The following is a 21247-nucleotide window of genomic DNA, read 5'->3' as shown; positions in this document are numbered from 1 at the left end:
CAACAAATTGCAGCATGTTCTCTTTTTCCTGATGTGAAGAGGAGTTTATTTAATCCTTGCTATTACAATAACAAGAATGCATGATTAACTGGCTCTTCCAGATGCTAATAGCCTTTAATCTATTTGCAATTCAATATTGGCCTCCCTCGCAACAGAGTATAATGCACTACACTTAATACAATTTATGACTGCTCAACTCACTTAATGAAATAAGATGGAGTGGAAGAAGAAGACTTTTAAAAAGAAATACTGGATGTAGCCTTAATATGCTAGCTTGATGTTATCAAATTGAGCAGTGCAAATAAAACAGCACACATTTGTCACACGCAATATATTTAAAATTGGAGTATATATACATATATGTAACTGTCCAGAATAATGGTTCACATTGTCAACATGTTTGGAGAGCATGAAGAAAACAATGGGCTAGTAAAGATTTGACAGGAAGAACAATGTGGTTATATGTGTGTGGGGGGTGTCTTTACGTTGCCTGCCAATTTATGCTGACATCATGAATTTTCTAAGGTTTTCTAAGGCAAGGAAGGCTCTGAAATAGTTGACAGTTCCACAGAAGACTTTTCGATTTCAAATTTTGAAATTAGATTTGATGGCGCATTAGACTCAAGTAAATATGGTAAATTTACACTGCCCAAATATGTCAACTGAAGTGCAATTATCTTTTGGATTGCATGTCTTTTTAATTTTCAGACACAATTCTGCAGTTCAAAATGCATGCAAACATTTGCACGTTAGGAGAAATACGCACACAATGCATGTGCTAATGAAAATAATATGTAGAAGTGTTTTATATTAGGGAAATTGATTGCAGAAATGTGTATGGGAGACAATATTACACGCAAAAAACTTGTATACGAAGATATGCACATGAAAGGGAAATGCATTAAAAAGAAATACTTGAATATGAGGTAGAAATATGAGGTGGAAATAGAATGGATTGGATTTAGGGTTAGGATAGTGAAAAACCTGAAGAAACAAGAGCTGATATAATCTCTACTCATGACCTCCTAGACAGCTTTAGACTAAGTTTATCTTAAAACAAGAATATCATAATGACAACATGATGACAACACCATCATTCCACTGTTTAAGAGTGGACTGAAGTTTCCTGTATGGTTAAATGACCTGTGTGTTTGGTCCAGCTGTGGTTTAAGTGAGACAGACAGGTCCAAATAATAAGCAGGTCCAAGGAAATAAAGGCTTGCTCAGTATATATATCAGCCAGAATCTTCCTAAAATATTTTCACTTGGTTTACATTAACTCATGACTGACACTTCATTACAATTAAAAACCTACAAAATAAGAGGCACTGACACAGGTTCTCCAAAGGAAGCAATAGAGCCTTCATCTCACAGATATTCCCATCATGGAGTCTAAAATTTGTCATAATAAATATATATATATATATATATATATATATATATATATATATATATATATAATTTTATACAACATCAGTGCCATAAGGAAAACTTTTTATTAATAAGCTTTATTGGAGTTGTGATGAAGGTCACTAATAAACATCTTGCTCAAAGCAGTAATAGGATATCTATCTATCTATCTATCTATATAAAAGAGTGATGGCATCCGGGCAGCGGACAAAATTACAGCCCCCCCCCCCCCCCCAACCTCAAAATTTGACAACACAAAACATCATCCACGGCTCTAGGTTGATACAACAAAAAGAAAAGAAAAATAAAGTCCTAATTAGAGGGAGAGGAATAATTGTTTTTATCCAGTTGCTGCCAGTTACAAGGCTAAGTTCCACCCACTTGGTCTCCTAGCAACCCACTCAGCCCAGGGGACAGGCACAAGAGTTTGGAGAGACTCCTAAGGGCCATCCAGCCCAACCCTTTCTACTATGCAGCAGGACACAATCCAAGCATTCACAACACATGGACAACGTATAAATACTATACAATACTACACAGGGACATAGACCCCCTCTACCCTCACCACTTTCACAGTACACAAACAACCAAATGCATACTAAACATAAGGACAACCATACAACAGACATTCAATACCACCACTACCTCAACAAGTTCTCACCAACACCACCAGACAATGCCACAGCAACATGTGGCCGGGCATAGCTAGTCTTATTATAAAATGTCAGATAATATAGCCTCCTAGGAACTGAAGAAAAAATTCAGGACTAAATTCAGTTTCTTAGTTCAAACTACTGTAGTCCATTTATTTATTTATTTATTTCATTTTTACCCTGCCTTTCTCAACCCCGGAAGGAGCTCAAGGCGGCTTACAGATCCAGCAAAAATTCAGTGCCACACAGGTAAACAATAACACACATCTCATCAAAATATACGCAATCTCAATATATAAGCAATTAAAACATATATAAATCATTTAACAGATTAAACACCATATAAAATGCCGAGTCATGATCTCATGTTCAAATCGTTTACCAAAATCCATAGTCCATTATTCAAGCTGTTTAATTCTCATTCCATGTTTTCCTATTCACCAACGTCTGCATAAAAAGCCAGGTTTTAAGTTTTTTCCTAAGAACCCGGAGAGATGGGGCCTGCCTGATGTCACTGTGGAGGGAGTTCTACAGCCGAGGAGCCACCACTGAGAAGGCCCTGTCACTTTTGTAGTTTATTTAGAAAATAGACAAAAGATAGTTCATAAAAGGTAAAAGTTCAGTTCCAAAAGATAGGTACAAAACAAGGCTGTAAGCAATAAATCCATAGAAACATAGAGCATGAAACAAGGTCCTTTTCATAGAAGCCAAAAGTCCCAGCAACCAAAATATATCCACATGAGAATCTAGGAAAGCAAACTGTGTACAGGAAAGCAGACTTGCTTCTTGATCAAGCGATGAAGTTGCATTGACAGAGATCTCCCTTTCAGCAGACTGTTTTAAAAGCATGACATAAAGGTATACCTTTGCCCCTTGACCTCCCGTTTATTAGCTATTCAAAGACTTCTACGCAACCCTCTAAATTCCAGTCTCGAAGCGCCTCAGAGTCAAGGCCACTGAGCTCGTTAGTGTTATCAGGCGGAGGCAAAGAACTACCCTCCCTTTCTGCTTCTTGAACCTGAAATCCGTCATCAGAAATAACATCATCATTTCTTCCCATGGGAACAACTCCCTGCTCTTCATTTCCCACAGCAGGAACACTCTGCACCTGGATCCTATAATTCCCAGCATCAGAGTCATCTTCAAATTCATCCTGAATCTGTTGAATCCCATCATTATGCACATATAATGAGTCCCCTGATGGGTGAGAAGGGCGGGGTAGAAGTGATGTAATAAATAAAATAAAAAATATAACCCAGAATCCTCATCAGAATCACACAACAGCACACCAGAGTCACCCAAAGGCAAAGGCTGAGTCACAACACCAATCATGTTTGCGAAGAGATTGGGACAGAGAGCAGGGCCTCCCCAGCCAATCTTAAAGCTCTTGTAGACTCATAGAGGGAGATGCGTTCAAACAGGTAAGTTGGACCAGAACCATATAGGGCTTTATAGGCCAAGACGAGCACTTTGAATTAGGCTCTGTAGCAGACTGGCAGCCAGTGGAGCTGACATAACAGAGTAGTATGCTCCCTATATGCCGCCCCAGTTAGAAGTCTGGCTGCCGAAGTCTGGACTAATTGAAGCTTCTGGGCCGTCTTCAAAGGCAGGCGCATATAGAGCACATTGCAGTAGTCTATACGAGATTTAACAAGAACATGGGTCACTGTGCCAAGTCTGACTTTCCATGGTATGGGCTTTGTTAATTCACCCATTATGTCAGCTTTATTTATTCAATAGGCCTACTTCACGGATTGCTAAAGTTGTATTTAGTCAATTTATTTCTTTGGGTATTTTGCTGAGAGTTCTCTAGAATTCTTTTAGACTTCAAGTCTTTACTGAGAAATGCTTAGGAATTAATGTCTTCTACTCTTCTGTTGTTTTGGTAGCAAAGTCCTCCTTTCTAATATCTAGTCATACTAGTGCTTTCTTAAGAATTCACAGTTTTTCATGTGTTGTTTAAAAATGAATAATTGAAAACTACCTTTTTCCCATACTGATTAGTATCTAGTAAATGACTGAAATTGAATTTATTTCTGATGTATCTTTTGGCGCAATTAGTTACTGATATGATGCATACGTAACATTCAGCAAAGATCAAATTCATAATGGATTTTCTTAATTCTATAAACTGGATTCTTAGTAAGATTCAAAATGGTATGAAAATACTTGTTTGTGCTGTATAGCACTATAGTTATAAAGTGTCCTCCATGTACTGGTTGGCCAAACTGCAAAATCAATAGCTTAAGATGCACTCTTCATTTTTCTTTCTCCATCTACTAGATTATCCTCTTGATTTGAACCACAATGAAACATTTCTGCAAACAACAACTTTTCTTCCTGAAGATTTTACCTATTTTCCAAACCATACCTGCCCTGAAAGACTCCCTTCTATGAGTGAGTACTGATATGACATATATGACATTCTACTTCACTTTCTTATAAGACAGTGAGTGTGTACATTTGCATATACACACTCTTGAATTTCTGGACATGGGGAACCTGGAGAAACATGATTAAAAATATGAGGCATACGTTGGTCACTGTATTAATAATTTTAATACTACATAACAGTTTCCAGCTGACTTAAATGCCATTTGAATTTAAAGTGTTTTACTTTGTGTTCTTAATGTGACTAGTAACCTGACAGTAATATCATTGTGACATCTTTTTTTAAAAATCAGATGCTGAAAGCATTTTTTACTTACTTTATCTGTAAAAAAATCATGAGGAAATGGGGAAAAATCTTGCATACTACTTAAATTCAAGAGCCTTCAAAGTGGTTTGTGGTCAGCAGGAAAACTTCAGTATTTGTCTTTGACATATGGATGCTGCTCTCACCTTACTGTAGATCATGATGGGATGTGAAAAAGAACAGATGTTTGTATATGAATATGTAGAATTGCACACATAGTTCACAGCCAGTGTAATTATTAGAGTTTTAGTTGTATGCTCCTGCCAAACCACTCCTGTAGAGCAATGGTTCTCAGAATGTGGGTCCCCAGATGTTTTGGCCTTCTCCAGAAATCCTAACAGCTGGTAAACTGGCTAGGATTTCTGGGAATTGTAGGCCAAAACACCTGGCGACCCACAGGTCAAGAACCACTCCTGTAGAGGGAAACCAGCTGGTTTCTTCATACACTGAAGCCTTGAGACCTCAAAATACTTCTAAAATTATTTGGTTGCCTTATTGAGCTCATTGTATAATCAATCACATTATGATTCTTCACATTTTCTAGTCCCTTTGTCAGTGATTAATAGCAGTTGACCCTTGAAAGAAAAATAAACTATAGTTACATTTCAGTCACATCTGTACTTTTTCTACTTTACAGTAGCTGTTGTTCTATCTAGTGGACTGAGTAAGAAAAATCTGCCATATGTTTTTGAACAAGGGATCCTTTACCACTCCCTTGGAGAATACCTAGAATTCCAACCATGAAGAAAGTCTGATGTTTAGACCTGGGATATCACAAACTCTTGTGCAAAGAGAAGTGGGGATCCAGTTCATCAAGCATTATGGCTCTTGGAGCCATATCATAATTTATATACATGAACTCATTGTTTTTCCACTATGGCTCTAAAGTGACAGGAAAAGTAGAATTACTGGAAATTAGTAGGAAATTGGGGGTTGTTGTGTGTTTTCCAGGCTGTATGGCCATGTTCCAGAAGTATTCTCTCCTGACGTTTCGCCCACATCTTTGGCAGGCATCCTCAGAGGTTGTGAGGTATACCACACAATCTCTGAGGATGCTTGCCATAGAGGTGGGTGAAACTTCAGGAGAGAATATTTCTGGAACATGGCCATACAGCCCGGAAAACACACAACAAACCTGTGATTCCGGCCATGAAAGCCTTCGACAACACATAGTAGGAAATTACTGGAAATTGGGAAATTGGTAATCTCTCAATTTATATGGAAATGAAAGAATACAAATAAGCTGCAATATAATGTGACAATGTAGTTAAATAATTTGTAAAAGAAATAGTCTTAGACTTGTGCTTCCAGCTTCTCATTTTCTTTGATTGGTTATACAGAGGGTCCTATTGATGTAAATATGAGTGAAATCAGTATGGAAGAGATTCACCAGTTCTTCTCTCAAGACCCTACAATCAAACTCGGAGGCCACTGGAAACCCAATGACTGTCTGCCTCGTTGGAAGGTAGCCTGAAATGAAAGAGCTGTATGAAAGTTATCTGCTTGGGAAGCAGTTTGGTGCTGATGAGAAATAAATGTCTCGTTAGTAAAGCCAAACCAAATGTTGTAAATAATTCTGTGAGTATTTTGGTGGACTCTTCAGGGATTGTTACAGTTTGTGTGTAGTGTAGTCTGAATGTTTCCACCATCATACTTTCAGTGAACGTTTTCCTCTTGGGGCCCTCCTTCCAATATACTGATTATGTCCCAGTGAATTAATAAGTCATCTTTGAGAAAACAAATAGAGACTTATGGCAGCAGTAGTGCAAAACTCTTTAGGTTGTGGTGGAGAAACTCAGATATGAATATTTCATGCCAGAAACATCTGAGAAGCTGATGGAGATCCTGGTAAATCTGATTGTGGAAATCTATAGGCCTCGCCTCATCAGCCTTCCCTTTTGACATATTTGTGCACTGAAAGCCTAAGGAATTGCCCATATCAAGCTATTCTGCAGGTTATGTGAATTGCATAGACTCACTTCCAAACTGTAGGTAGTTTTGGGCTGTGTCTTTATTAGATGTCTTGGGTCCCACTCAGGCAGAAAAGCAAGATTTTTTTAAGTGCCAAAATTGAATATATTTAATCCATTCTGGTCCTGGGAATTTAAAATATCTGTTCATGTCCAGAGGTCTAAAATCCTTCCTTACATGCTCTTTTTATAACTCAACTTTGAATTGCTGCAAATTTTTAAATGCCAGAAATAATTTTATGAAATCCTGGTTTGCTTTCTTAAAAAATGAAACAGAAGATGTTGGCAATTCTTATAGATCTTAATCTAGAATATCATATCCATTGGTGTTTCATATCGTTGGAAGTATTGCATTGGATGCTTGTGTATTCTTGAATTTCAGGTTGCTTTCGAGTTATAAGAAGAGCTAATCAGAATTCTGTTTTTCTAGGTGGCAATCCTTGTTCCATTCCGTAATCGTTATGAGCATCTGCCAGTCCTCTTTAGACATCTTATTCCAATGTTACAGCACCAACGTTTACAATTTGCATTTTATATTATTGAACAAGTAAGTGAGTTTGTGTGTATCACTTTTCCCCCCACAGAATAGGTTCTTAACAATGGAATTAACCATCAGAAAGACTTGTAATGCTATTCTTTTCCAGAGATGTTTTGTAAGGGAGATTGTCAACTGCATTCTGCAGAAGTCATTGAACAGTATTATTAAATTCTCAGAATATGCTCAGCATGTGACCACAGTTAATACTTGCCAAATCGCATACCAACCGAGACTTCTAAAGCGGACCCCTAGATAGTGTCCTCTTATGGTAACTGGCATGTGGCACTCCAAATCATGTAGGAGAGGATAGTTAATATTTCAATACATCTAAGAAGTTCTCCTTTAATCAATGCAGTAAATTTTCCTGAAACTGAAGATCAAAGGTTTGTATTTTGAAATCAGCACCATGGAATCTCTATAAAAATTTACCACTGAAATGTGGATTGGTTTCAGATGTTACATTTCTACATAGATAAAACTGTTTTAATAAACAATAGGTTTCTGCTGAAATTTCCCATTGTTCATAGCTGCTTGTGTAAGAATACTGTTGAAGTGGGTTCTTCATATTTAATAGGTATGTATTAGGGAAATACTGAATGACTGTAACTCCTCAGATAGCTATCTTAGTCCAGTGACGAGAGCCACGACATCCAACTGATTTCTCTCTGTTCTACTGCTGTTAAAGGCACACTTGCATTCTTTAGGGCTACGCATAGGCACAGAAAGTGCAGTGAAACTTTCTTGTTTTTCTGTAGCAAGCAGAATTTATTAGAGAATAGTAAAATGGACAAAAGCTTGTTCAGAGGTATATGTGAAGAGCCAAAAGTGGCAGACCAACTGGAATAATTCTGCATAGTTCACACACTTAAGGGCATCCACTAAAATCATGGGGTGAACACAGGTTCAGAAAGTCCCCCTTCAATATCTGTTTGTGCTTCCATAATATCATAATTGTGCAAGACCTCTAATGCTTATAGCCTCCAGGCTGCAAAAAGTAACCAGGCTACAAACCCAAACTGGTTGGCCTATATAGTGTTGGGCAGATGGGATCTTGGAGAGGCCCAACCTGTTCAAGCAGTGTTTCAAGTAAAACACAATTACTTCAAATTTAGAGAGCCCTCCATCCTCTGTCTACTTTTGTGACAAACTTTTGGTTGAGAAAGAATTTTTCTTCAAGCTTTTCCCCTGAAATTCTAAGCACTTATTTGGAGAAACATAACAGCACTTTACATGTCCCTAGTTACATAATTCTTTCTTTAAACAATGTATATTTTCTTTGAAGATTTTGAGATCTCTTTTTACCTGATGTTTTCAGTCCTCTTAAAACAGACTATACTAGGCAAGATGGACTGATGATGTGACTGAGGGTACATCTGCCCTGTAGAAGTAATGCAGTTTGACACCACTTTAATTGCTATGGTCCAGTGCTGTGGAATCTTAGGATTTGTGGTTTAGTGAGGCAGAAGCACTCTGGCAGAGAATGCTAAAGACCTTGTAAAACTACAGCTCCTATGATACCACAGCATAGAGTTACGGCAATTAAAGTGGTGCCAAACTGCATTAATTCTACAGTGTAGATGTACCCTAAGAAAGGATTGTATGTCTAGTCTGGAAGTGAAAAACATAAGTTTGGATGGGGTACATCTTTCTACATGGTGGAAAACTGCATTTCTCAATTGTGGTCTACTTGCAACAAATCTTCTTGGATCACCTTATTTTATTTTGCTACACTGAAAGGGCCAGTACCTTATAACCATATAATCAGTAATTATTTGTAAAAGTATTAGTAACAACTAGGTTAATTCTCACATTTCTGTAGCGTTTTATTATTAGTGGTTAGGTTTTAAGGTTATTCTAGAAGCCATCACAGTACTGATATGTTTGGTCTGCTGAAAAAGAGATAAAAATTCCAATATGTGTATATGCTTCCATGTTGCCTATTAAATTATGATAGCCTCATAAATTCCATTGGGTTTTCGTAGACACAGAATACTCAGATGGTTTTGTCAGTTTCTTCCTCCAAAAAATATCCTACAGCACTGAGAATTTGTTGGCAATCTCCCATCCATGAACTTAGCAGAACTGACCCCCACTTAGCTTCCTAGATCAGATGGGGTCTGATGTTTTAGGGTATTTAATCTGTTAAAAAGAGAAATGTAATTTGGGAAAAGTTTTTTAAACTTTGAAAAAGCAACTGTAATATAAAGTGAAGGCAGCATATGCATGCTCATCCATTCCAAATATCTAAAGCCAACATGAAATGCCTTAAGATAGATTACTTTATAAATAATTTTGAATGTAAGTTTTATATAATTTCCTTGCAGGCTGGTAACCAACCTTTTAACCGTGCCATGCTCTTCAATGTTGGCTTTCGGGAAGCAATGAAAGACCTGGACTGGGATTGTCTGATTTTTCATGATGTGGACCATATACCTGAAAATGACCGTAACTATTATGGATGTGGGCTGATGCCAAGACATTTTGCAGCAAAGCTGGATAAATATATGTATCTGTAAGTAACTGCACTCCTCTATTCATGACATTAAGACATCTTTTTTAAAAGTACATAGAGAAATAGAGGCAGTGTTGTACATAAAGGTTGGAAAACTACTATTTTTAACAGGTGATGCCAACAAATATGCACTTGGCCTATGTTCAACACAAACTTACATACATCTCTATCTACCTATCTATCTATTATAGGCTTCCTTACAATGAGTTCTTTGGAGGAGTAAGTGGCTTAACGGTGGAACAATTCAAAAAAATCAATGGTTTTCCAAATGCCTTCTGGGGCTGGGGCGGAGAGGATGATGACCTTTGGAACAGGTAACGTTTATACAGGGATATTGGCAGATGGATTACATTCAAGTAACAACTTGTATGACTTCTTCATACGTTTCTCAAATTACTGTAAAAGCAGATGAACAGTTGTTGTGATCTGATGTTAAATTGTAGCAGGATGCTTTAGTTGACTTTTCAATTGACTATTTGCAGGCTAGGGACATATTTTACTTCGGCACACCTTACACACCCATTTTGGCAAGTGCAGCTACTGGAATGCTCTTTGTGGTTCCTTTTTGTATTATTTGGCTGTGTGCCTATATCTGCCAACATTGCACAATAACACTGAGAACATAAAGAAAAGCCTTAAAGGCTTATCTAGACCATTGCTTTATTTCTGCAGTCACCAACCAGAAGCCTGTTGGAAGCCCACTGGTAGAATAGAAAATTTGTATAAGCACAAAACTACATTTCTACCCTATGAGGAGCGGCTTAAAGAGCTGTGTCCGTTTATCCTGCAGAAGAGAAGATTGAAAGGAGACATGATCGCCATGTTTAAATATTTGAAAGGCTGTTATAAGGCTTGTTTTCTCCTGCCCTGGAGACTGGAACTTGAAGCAATGGGTTCAAATTACAGGAAAGGAGATTCCACCTGAACATTAGGAAGAACTTCCTGACCATACAAGCTGTTCAACAGTGGAACTCTCTGCCTCGGAGTGTGGTGGAAGTTCTTTCTTTGGAAGCTTTTAAACAGAAGCTGAATGCCCATTGGTTGGGAGTCCTTTACTTGTGCTTTTTTTTACATGGCAGTGGGGTTCGATTAGATGGTCCATGTGGTCTCTTCCAATTCTATTCTATGATTTATGTTTTTAACAAATTTGAGAGAATACCTCCGCTGAGACTGGAAATAGTATGTATTGCCATCATGACTAATTGGCATTTTCAGCTTTGTCTTTTATATATTTCTCAGTACCTCTTTAAAACAGTCACTGATGGTAACCATCAATACAGCTTGTGGTTGCAAATTTCACAGAATTAACTATATGTTGTGTTTGTTTTGAACCCTCCAGCATTCAGCTTCAGTGGATTCTGAAAATAGATTATTGTATTCTTAAAGGGAAATAAAAAGTTTCCTCAGTCATTCCTCTCCACACCATCCAAATTTTATGCACCCGTAAGCATGAACCAGCATGGTGTGGAGATTGGATTGCTATATTAAGCATTTTCGCAGACCAAGATTCAAATTTCTGCTCAGCTGTGAAAACCCACTGAGTGACCTTAGGCAAATCGCACTTTCTTAACCGTAGAGGAAGCCTCCTCAGAAAAATCTTGCCAAGAAAAATAGAGTGTTTCCATAAGTGAGAGTAAGCTTGAAGACACATGTCCGCAAATCATGTTTGATTACCATTATTTGCCTTTCTTCTATGCTAAACAGCCCCAGACTTTGTAATACTTGCTCACTTAGGAGCTTCTCTGATTCTTGATTCCTTTGTGCTGCCCTTTCTGCCCCTTTTCCAGTTCATACAATATCCTTTTTTGAACACTTAGCTCCACGTGGCCTCTAAGGAAGAATTTCCATAACCTGTGACACAGTCCTAACCTGCTTCCTCTCTGTATTCTCTCAACCATCTTGATTGACATTAGAAGAGAGTTTGTTTCCTAAGGAGAGGTTTGGTTTTTCTTCAAAGTATGTTGTTCTGGAAGTACCAAGTTAAAGAACAATCACATTCATTGTAGCCCTAGACAAGGTTGAGAAATTATGTGCCCCAGGTCTTAATGATTTTTTTAGACATTCAGTTTCCTTATTGAAGAAAATGTGATCTGTAGGAAGTTACATATTCTGCTTAAAACTGAAAATAATTTAAATCCAGCAATATTGTTACCTTTCTCCTTTCTTCTTTAGGGTGCACTATGCAGGTTACTTGGTGACTCGGCCAGAAGGAGATACTGGGAAATACAAGTCAATTCCTCATCACCATAGAGGTGAAGTGCAGTTCTTAGGAAGGCAAGTGAACTTTTAAAACATAAATAGCTTGAAAATGCAGACTTCACACATAGGCATTAGTTGCTAGCAGCTCTGATCCATAAAAGTCTTCCCACCTGAAAAAATCAGGATGGAATTAAATGAATTCTGAAAAACTTCCTTTGTAGTGTCTTTAACCATCCTTACAATGGGAGTTCAGATATATCAGGTAGGAAATTGTGTTAATGCTTCAAACTCAACTAGTTCTCCTTCTCAGGAGGTTTTTAAGCAGAGTGGATGGCCATCTGGTGGGAGTGCTTTAATTGTATTTTCCTATATGGTGGGGGTTGGATTGGATGGCCCTTGTGATCTCTTCCAACTTTATGATTTTAATTCAAAGAGACGAATGGATGGGCTACCATCTCACCACCCATTCATACACAGCTTTCTTATTGCTCCAGCCCTCCTTGTCTCCTGACTAATCCTTGCCCAGACCTTCAGACTTTGCTAAATCTTTAGGTGTTTCAACTGATTAAATGCCAATTGGCAAAACTATTCTAGACTAGAGTAACAAATTCCATGTTCTTATTCAAAATCCTGCACGTTTGTTAAAACTCCACCCATTTTCAGCAAATTGTGTGTCCATGAACACAATTCCCAAAGGTACTGTTCAAAAGGATGCTGCAGTGCTATGTAATTTCTGGGCAGCGAGAATTTGCATGCATTTTACCTTCCAGGGCTTGTTGAAAAATATCTGTTCCGTTATGTTGAACCACAAATGCATCATATGGAGCTGGAGAAAAAGATAACCATAGATTATGCTTAGAGTAAATGGCATTATTTTCTCTCCCCTTCAAGATCTCTCATCCATTTCAAAGGCAATTGTGCTTACCTTGCAAAATGGAATGTAATAGGATCCCTCAGTACTGAGTATTAAAAGTGACCTCTGTTCTTGTTAGATAATGCTTACAGTTGTAAAAGTATATGACTGTCTACAAGCAGTGGAATGTAGTGAAATCTGCAGAATATTCTTTGTGTCAAGACAATTTGTGGTCAATACTGCTTAGTTTATTGAGGTTATTTTGTGTATTTTTTATTGCTGAATGGGAGGTTTTAATCATCTTCAATTTTTTCACTGTTGAAAACTATGTAACAGGGTGTGGTGAAGAAATAAATACACTTCACATGAAACCACAATAAAAACATAAAACAAATCTAAGCTTTGCTGTCATTGTCACAGTCTTAAACTTGGGAAGTCTGAAAATATGTCACTAATACTATTTTTCTTAGATTTTGGAAATTCCCCTCGGATTTCAATTTCAGAACTGTCCAGTCAATTATACTCCAGATATCTTCAATGTTTCTGTAGTTGCAAGTGACCAAAGCCTTTAGTTTTTAACTCAATGGAAAAGTAAAATAATATGCATCTTCCTTAAATCTTGTGATTGAAAACTTATTGGCAGCAGTTTGTATGTTTGCCTTAGTGTTGTTTTGGTGTATTTCCATTGTTTTTTATTTGAGTTTCTTCTCTTGCACGAAGCATAGAACCAGAGGCATGCCAGAAAACATACCATTTATTTTATTTGAGGAAGTTTGGTTTAGTTTTATTGCCTTAAAATGCTATCATATATCTATTTGTCTAATTGAAAGCCATGGAACTAATACATTTTTAACCATGAGACTAGGACATTTTTAAAACGTTAACTTAATTGCTTGAGGGTTTTATTTTGTAGGAAATTTTTTTTTTTACCAATCACTGTCACCTGGCTGTTTTGCATCTAACCTTTGGATGTCTTATCAAGTTTTTGGCAACTGTTGTAATTACAATATAATTGCAATTGCTGTTAAACATAAATGATTTAAAAGAGGTTACTGTGATATTTTTATAGGTATATTTTTATGCAGATGTAGCAGATCAGGTTTGTGGGATTGGTGCAAAGGCAGGCATAGAATAAAAATTAAAGGATGAGGTTGCCTCTTAACATATTCTTAGCATAGTAATAGGTGATCAGTACCAGAATTGATTCCATAGGTGCTTACGTCATGCATGATTATCTGTACATGTATGTAATAACATATAGATATAAACATCTTGATTTCTCTGAATATTCTTCTTCCTGGTGTCTATGAAACACACAATTGGTTAATCTGTGGAGTGCAGAGCACTGTTCAGAACTTTCTAAAATCACTAGGCAGAAAGGGCTATATAAGGGCCAGTTGCTGCCGAAACCCCTCAGTTCCTTTCATCTATGCTGTAGTTTGTTCAGGAACATTCACTATTCAAACTTGTTAGTTCTTCAGACTTTGCCTTTTCTTCTATTAATTGAACTGCTTTAGTCTCTAATGTGGACTTTTTTCTTTCCAACCTTGTGCTGTGAAGGCTCCCACGTTTGAGTCATCTTTCTCCATGAGTACAGTTCTTGCAGCCTAGTCCAATATAGCCTTTCAATTTGGGGAAACCCGTTCCTCCTTCAATGTCTTTAGTGAAGGCTGCCATGAAACGTTAGGCAAGAGTAATCAAATGCTTCTCATTCAAAGAAGATTAAATCCAAGGAGCCCACTTCTTCTCCAGAGAGAGAGGAAAAGGGCATCCTTTTTAGGAGAAGAAAACAGACTTACAGTAGAGTTCTGCTTATCCGTCCTCCGCTTATCCGACACTCCGTATTATCTGACGCGCTGCCAGGGGCTTGGCGGTCCGTCATGTGCCCTCCCCCCCCCCCCCCCGCAGCCACAGCGCTCATGGCTGCCTCTGCCACTGCCTCTGCCTCCCACTCCTCCGCGTCTCCTCCTTTGCCTCCTCCTAGGGCAGCCCGAGGAAGGGAGCACTGCTGAGCCGGAGGGAGTTCGAGAGAGGGAGGAGGACTTTTATCTCCCTCTTCCTTGGGCTGCCCCAGGAGGATGCGAAGGAGGGGGCAGTGGAGGAAGGGAGGCAGACGTAGCAGCAGAGACAACCATGGAAGGTAAAGTAAGAGTTTCCTCCCTTCGGTAAAGGCGCTTGACTTTGGGAAAAAGTGGAGCACGTTGTTGTTTAGCAGCGCGCTCTGCGTTTGCCCAAAGTCTCAGTCAGGCCTTTACCAAAGGGAGTCAAGCGCCTTTACCTCTTTCCCTTCGGTAAAGGCCTGACTGAGACTTTGGGGAAACACTCAGCGCATTGCTAAACAGCAGTGTGCTCCATGTTTCCCCAAAGTCAAGCGCCTTTACCGGAGGGAAGAGTTTTCTCCCTTCTGTAAAGGCCTGATTGAGACTTTGGGGAAACACAGAGTACGTTGCTAAACAGCAACGTGCCCGGGTTTCCCTAGGCCGAGCCTCCTTATTATCCAACAGATCCGGTTATCCGACACGCGGTCTGTTGAAAGGAATGGGAAGGAATAAATCTGATACTGTGTTGTAAAACTGTTCTGTTATGGGTTCATCAGTGGTTCCATGAAGCTGTGAATGTTATATTTCTGTTTCATACCTGTGATGTGTCCCATTTTGCCTACTCTGCTGGTGGCCCTTTTCTTGACCCAACATCTATGTTAGTGAGATTTGCAGGGGCATATTAGAGCAGTTATATCCAATTGGCAGAGCTCTATTTCGTCCAGAGAGATGACATAACCCCTAGGGTAGGAATAAATCTTAAATTGATTAGATAGAATCAGAGAAGAATCATAGAATTGGACAAGACGACAAGGGCCACTCAGTCCAGCATTCTCGACAGATGGGCATACGGTCTTGCATAAAATCTCCAAAGAAGAATATGCCACCACACTTCAAAGCAGTGCAATTTACTGATGACATTGACTATAATAGTTTCTTTAGACATTAAATGGTAACAGATTGTAAAACAAGTGATTTGAATAGGGGGGAAAGAAAAAGATCTGTGAAAAATATCAAATCCAGTGACTTGCTATCTCAATCTCCTGTTGTGGAGAAGTATTATTTGCTGAATAGAATACAGGCCGAGCATCCCCAACCAGAAATCCAACACTCCAAACTCCTAAATTGTCTACGATGCCCGAGATACTGATACTTTTGCTTTCTGATACATTTTGTTTCATTCAAAAAAGCTATTAAGATAGCGTGTAGAAATTAGCATCAGGTTATGTGTCTAAGGTGTGTAAGAAACATCTGTGAATTTCATGTTAAGACTTGAGTCCCATCTCCAAGATGTATATGCAAAGAACAGATATTCCAAAATCTGCAAATGAAATCTGAAGCACATATATACACAAGGATGTCAGATAAAGGATATTCAACCTGTATGTCTTTATTTCAAGTCAGGTGATGGAGCTGTGGTGGCATAATGGGTTAAACCACCATGTACAGTAGAGTCTCACTTATCCAACATAAACGGGCCGACAGAACGTTGGATAAGCAAATATGTTGGATAATAAGGAGAGATTAAGGAGAAGCCTATTAAACATCAAATTAGGTTATGATTTTACAAATTAAGCACCAAAACATCATGTTATACAACAAATTTGACAGAAAAAGTAGCTCAATAGGCAGTAATGCTACATAGTAATTACTGTATTTATGAATTTAGCACCAAACTATCACAATGTATTGAAAACATTGACTACAAAAATGCGTTGGATAAGCGAGACTCTACTGTACTATTGTCTACATCAGTGGTTCTCAACCTGGGGTCCCCCGATGTTTTTGGCCTACAACTCCCAGAAATCCCAGCCAGTTTACCAGCTGTTAGGATTTCTAGGAGTTGAAAGCCAAAAACATCTGGGAATCCCAGGTTGAGAACCACTGGGTTAAATCTTTGTTCCAGCTGGACTGCTGACCTGAGGGTTGTGTTGCTGACCTGAAGGTTGCTGGGTCGAATCTGCGAGATGGGGTGAGCTCCCATCTTTCAGCTCTAGCTTGCGGGGACATGAAAGCAGGATGGTAACACATCTGGACATCCCCTGGGGAACGTCCAATTCTCTCACACCAGAAGCAACTTGCAGTATGTTCTCAAATCGCTTCTGACATGATAAAAAAGGCAGCTGATATTCCCAATTAAAAAAACGATTATACTCAGGATGTATATTTCTATTAACACAGGTATGTCCTTGAAGTGCCACCTTTAATGCCTTCAACTTTCCTTTTTCCCTCCAAATAGGTATGCACTGCTGAGAAAGTCCAAAGAGAGGCAAGAACTGGATGGCCTCAATAACTTAAACTACTTTCCAAATATTACATATGACGCCTTGTATAAAAACATTACTGTCAACCTGACACCAGAGCTGGCTCTGGTAAATGAATACTAAGAATATGAGAAGAGGAAAACAGGTTCAAAGATTGTTTTGTAAATGTCTGCTGGACAAGAAAAATCTTGTGTCTAATGAAGGATCACAGTATTTTGAAGAATAATACTCAAAAGCACGCACACAGTTCGCCGGACTATAGAGCCATTCAGACTGTGCAGCGAGCTCAGACTTCACTTGCTCGTTGATTTCTTTTTTAAAAGAAGGATGGTGTGACCTGCTGCTTCTGTCCCAGCATTTCATCTCCCTAAACAACACCGAACTGTGATCAAATGTGCTGTTTTGCTCATAAAACCAGTTTGGTTGAAAAGGACCGTTTGGGCTTCTTGATGCTGGAAGTGTCCTGTAGACAATGGCCCGAATGGGAGATGAACTGCTATCTAACAATGATATCATTCTCTACATTTGTGTTTATATTGGTTTTTTAATTGACCTGCTTGAAGAAGAATATATATATATACACACAGACAACAAAAATCGCTTCTTAAAGAAGTGTAGGTGTAAATAAGCTGTATAAATTGCTTTCCTTTCTTTTTTAAAAAACTTCTTTTACAATTCAAAACCGAAGTTGAAGGTTTACAATTTAAGATAACTCAAGCAAGCCTCCCACAGTACAAGCACTTCAGTCTATCATGATGACACTCATGTCAGTAATTCTCTTCAGGGCTACTTGCCTGATTGTTACCAGAATTGGGACTCTGTCAGGTTGTAAAATGTAACAAATGGAAGCCATAGCAGTGCATTTGGGAGAAGTGGGGAACTCCCCCCTTAGGGAGTAGGAATTCCATTCACAAAAGAAATGACACTAATTTTGGTCACTTGGAAATCCATATAGCTTTTTTATATCTTTCCCCATCACATTCTGCCAGATATCCCATAATGGTAATTAAAAATCTAAGAGAATGTCTTCAACTGAGCTTTATATTCATAAAGGACAGATTCTCTAAAAATATTATCCAAAAAGTATCTGCTCAATCTTTTATTTTTCATGCTGTCTGTTTGGTCTTAAGTTCGCAAATTATTCAGCTTGTCTTTGGAAAAAAGGCTACAGTGATTCCTGTAGCTTGGCTGTTGAAATAGGGAAGGTTATAAATAGTATTTTGATATATTTATTGTGTAAATGAAAACCTGCATTCAACTAATATAGGTTAAAATTATAGGTTGGAGCTCTTGGTTATGATTGTTAGCCAGAGAAAAGTTGCACAAGTTAGAGATACTGGGACAAATATATCAGACTCCAAATCATAATTAAAAGAATGAAGGGCATTGAGATTTGTTAAAGGGAAAAAAAACTAAGTATAGGACAGAAGTGCTTGTTCCATATCCTCCATCCAGTTTCAGAGATCCAGCTCTTGTTTGAAACTGTCATCTTAGATGTGTGCCTTTTTTGTTCTATTTTGTTTGTTTTTCCTGGTTTTAAACCAACCTGTTTATATAGTATGTACAAACTTTTTTTTTTTTGCTAGAGCCTGTAACTCTGGTCAATGTCTGTTTGGATTGCTCTTTAAGATATATATATATATATTTATAGACACAGATTGTGAGTACTTAATGTGAGGAGTACTTCAATTTCTTTTGCATTGTTGCCTTCAAATTCTGTAATTTGCATAGTTTACACGTAGTTTTCTGGGTTCTATGGATGTATGACCCCCCATATACATCTGTCATGGGTGCGACTAGCCAGACCTATTTTCTTGTTTGTCAAATGAGTAATAGAAGTGTGTGTGTGTATTGGTGTGTGTGCGTGCGTATCTTATCAGCCCATATGAAAGAGCAGAAGATCTGCTCTTGAGAATGCTGGTAAGTATGCTTTAAAATACTTCATAAGGGAACCTTTCATGGCTGCTGCAGAGGTAAGGATTTATGTCTTTTTTTGTTTCTTAATGGCACATATAGCAATAAAGACTTTGATTTTTTTGTTCTTTTTTCATACATGGATAACACATGCTTTCTCATTCCTTAACCCCAGAAAGCTGTTGCAAACCAATGTTTTTTTTATTTTATTTAATGGTGCTTCAGATGAGGAATGTATTTCAAATTGTCTGAATTCACCATCTCATGCACATATATCCAGGCAGACATTGGGCTGTATGGCAGTTCAGATTCTCAGGCTTTCACAATAGGTGGCTATTCTTCTACTAGGCTTTGTCTTCTTGAATGAGAAAAGGAATTACCTCTGCTCAGGAATGCACTTGTTAAAAGATTGACATGAAAGGGTCCATTTCACTTCTTAATCAATGGCTTTTGGTTTATTTTGCTTTTTAACCAATCACGTTCCTTCCCCCCCCCCCTCTTGAAAAATAAGGAATATCTTTAAAATGTGCACTGTTAACTCTTATCAGCTAAGTCAAATAATGTATAGCAAATGTAACTGTTGAAAACATAATTGTCAAGCGCATGTGATGTTATGACGTTTTTTAAAAAATCATTAAAAAACTGTATATTGGCAGCTGAAATTTCAACAAGGCCACTGCTCCCCATCTCCATCAGCACTGTCAGCTATCACTGCTAAGGGGCAGAACACTATGATAAAATGCGTATGTTTTTGTATGAGCCATGTGGGTCTTTATTTGCTAAAACAATTGTTTCAAATCGACTACTTTTTGTAAAAGCTCCTTCAGTGAGTTTACCAACTGAGCAACCGCCGTGCATTTCCAAATGCCTACTGTCAAAGATACCATTAAATTATATGTAACTTTTATTCTGTTGTTTTGAGCTTGCTCTTATGGTTTTCTATGAGGTGCCAGGAGTACATTTTTGCACTGAAATCTAGTGTTTTAAAACACACACAATTTTCAGCGAAGCAATCCTTTGTGTCATTACATTTATTTACCTATGTGTTTGTACATTTTTGTATTTGTTAATTTATGAATGATTTTTTTTCAGTAAAAGGAATACATATTCAAGAACCAGGAGACTGTGGTAATGTTTCTTAATTTATTGGTGGAATATGTAATGTCCTTTAAACCAGACCGGCGGGCAAACCTTAAGTGTACAATTGGATTAAATGTACAGCTCGGTGAACAACAGCTGCTTTTAAAACATTAATGGCCCTTTTCTATTTCACTCTCCCCTCAAGTTATATAAGGTAATGTTTGAACTTCAGATTTCAACTTTAGAAACAACTGCTACCTCCCCCTTGTATTAATGTGTGCATTACATACATAATAAGAGATGTCACTTGGATAATGTTCATTACATTAGTGAATCATACACTGTTCTTTCACTTTTAAGGGAGAGGTTTAGATTCTTTGAGAAAACCATTTTATATATTTTAATGAATGTCCCATATTATAAAACCACCATCTTCCATATCAAGTTAAAATCCAAATGCCTGTTAAATAAAAAGACATTTGCCTTCTTATGGAAAGATAACAAGGAGGACGCTTCCATGTCCTCATTATACTTGTGATGCTAGCAGGACAGAGAAAGCTCGCCCTTGGGAATCCTAAAAGCTTGGGCTGGCATGTATAGGGATATATGGTATTTCAGACAATCTGGACTCAAGCTGTATGGAGTTTTAAAGATACAGAGTCTCACTTATCTAAGCCTCACTTATCCAAGTTTCTGGATTATCCAAGCCATTTTTGTAGTCAATGTTTTCAATATATCGTGATATTTTGGTGCTAAATTCATAAATACAGTCATTACTAAATAACATTACTGTGTATTGAACTGCTTTTTCTGTCAAATTTGTTGTAAAACATGTTTTGGTGATTAATTTGTAAAATCGTAACCTAATTTGATGTTTAATAGGCTTTTCCTTAATCCCTCCTTATTAGCTAAGATATTGGCTTATCTAAGCTTCTGCCAGCCCGTTTAGCTTGGATAAGTGAGACTCTACTGTAATTGAATTCTGTCCAGAAATGTATCGGCAGCCAAGTGGAATTGTTTCAGTAAGGGAGTATCTGTTCTATATAGCATTTTGGACCTTCTGAAGTTTCCAAACAGTTTACAGAGGCAGCCCATGTAGAGAGAGTTACAATGAATAAAC

General features: G+C 37.9%; 1 protein-coding gene across 1 annotated transcript in view; it reads left to right on the top strand.

The window, feature by feature from the left end:
- The window catches only part of b4galt5 (beta-1,4-galactosyltransferase 5), an 80087-nt gene extending 59919 nt beyond the window's left edge, over nucleotides 1-20168 (top strand). The window contains exons 3-9 of the mRNA XM_003220649.3: nucleotides 4347-4460; nucleotides 6099-6223; nucleotides 7159-7275; nucleotides 9591-9778; nucleotides 9970-10092; nucleotides 11951-12052; nucleotides 17109-20168. Coding sequence (XP_003220697.1) covers nucleotides 4347-4460; nucleotides 6099-6223; nucleotides 7159-7275; nucleotides 9591-9778; nucleotides 9970-10092; nucleotides 11951-12052; nucleotides 17109-17256 — 917 coding nt within the window. The 3' untranslated portion in view covers nucleotides 17257-20168. The remainder of the gene's footprint in view (nucleotides 1-4346; nucleotides 4461-6098; nucleotides 6224-7158; nucleotides 7276-9590; nucleotides 9779-9969; nucleotides 10093-11950; nucleotides 12053-17108) is intronic.
- The last annotated feature ends 1079 nt before the right edge of the window (nucleotides 20169-21247 follow it).

Source organism: Anolis carolinensis, chromosome 4 (assembly GCF_035594765.1).
Source record: "Anolis carolinensis isolate JA03-04 chromosome 4, rAnoCar3.1.pri, whole genome shotgun sequence".
In the NCBI taxonomy this organism is placed as follows: domain Eukaryota; kingdom Metazoa; phylum Chordata; class Lepidosauria; order Squamata; family Dactyloidae; genus Anolis; species Anolis carolinensis.
The sequence above is the reverse complement of the archived record's forward strand: the minus strand, read 5'-3'. Positions and strand labels throughout refer to the sequence as shown.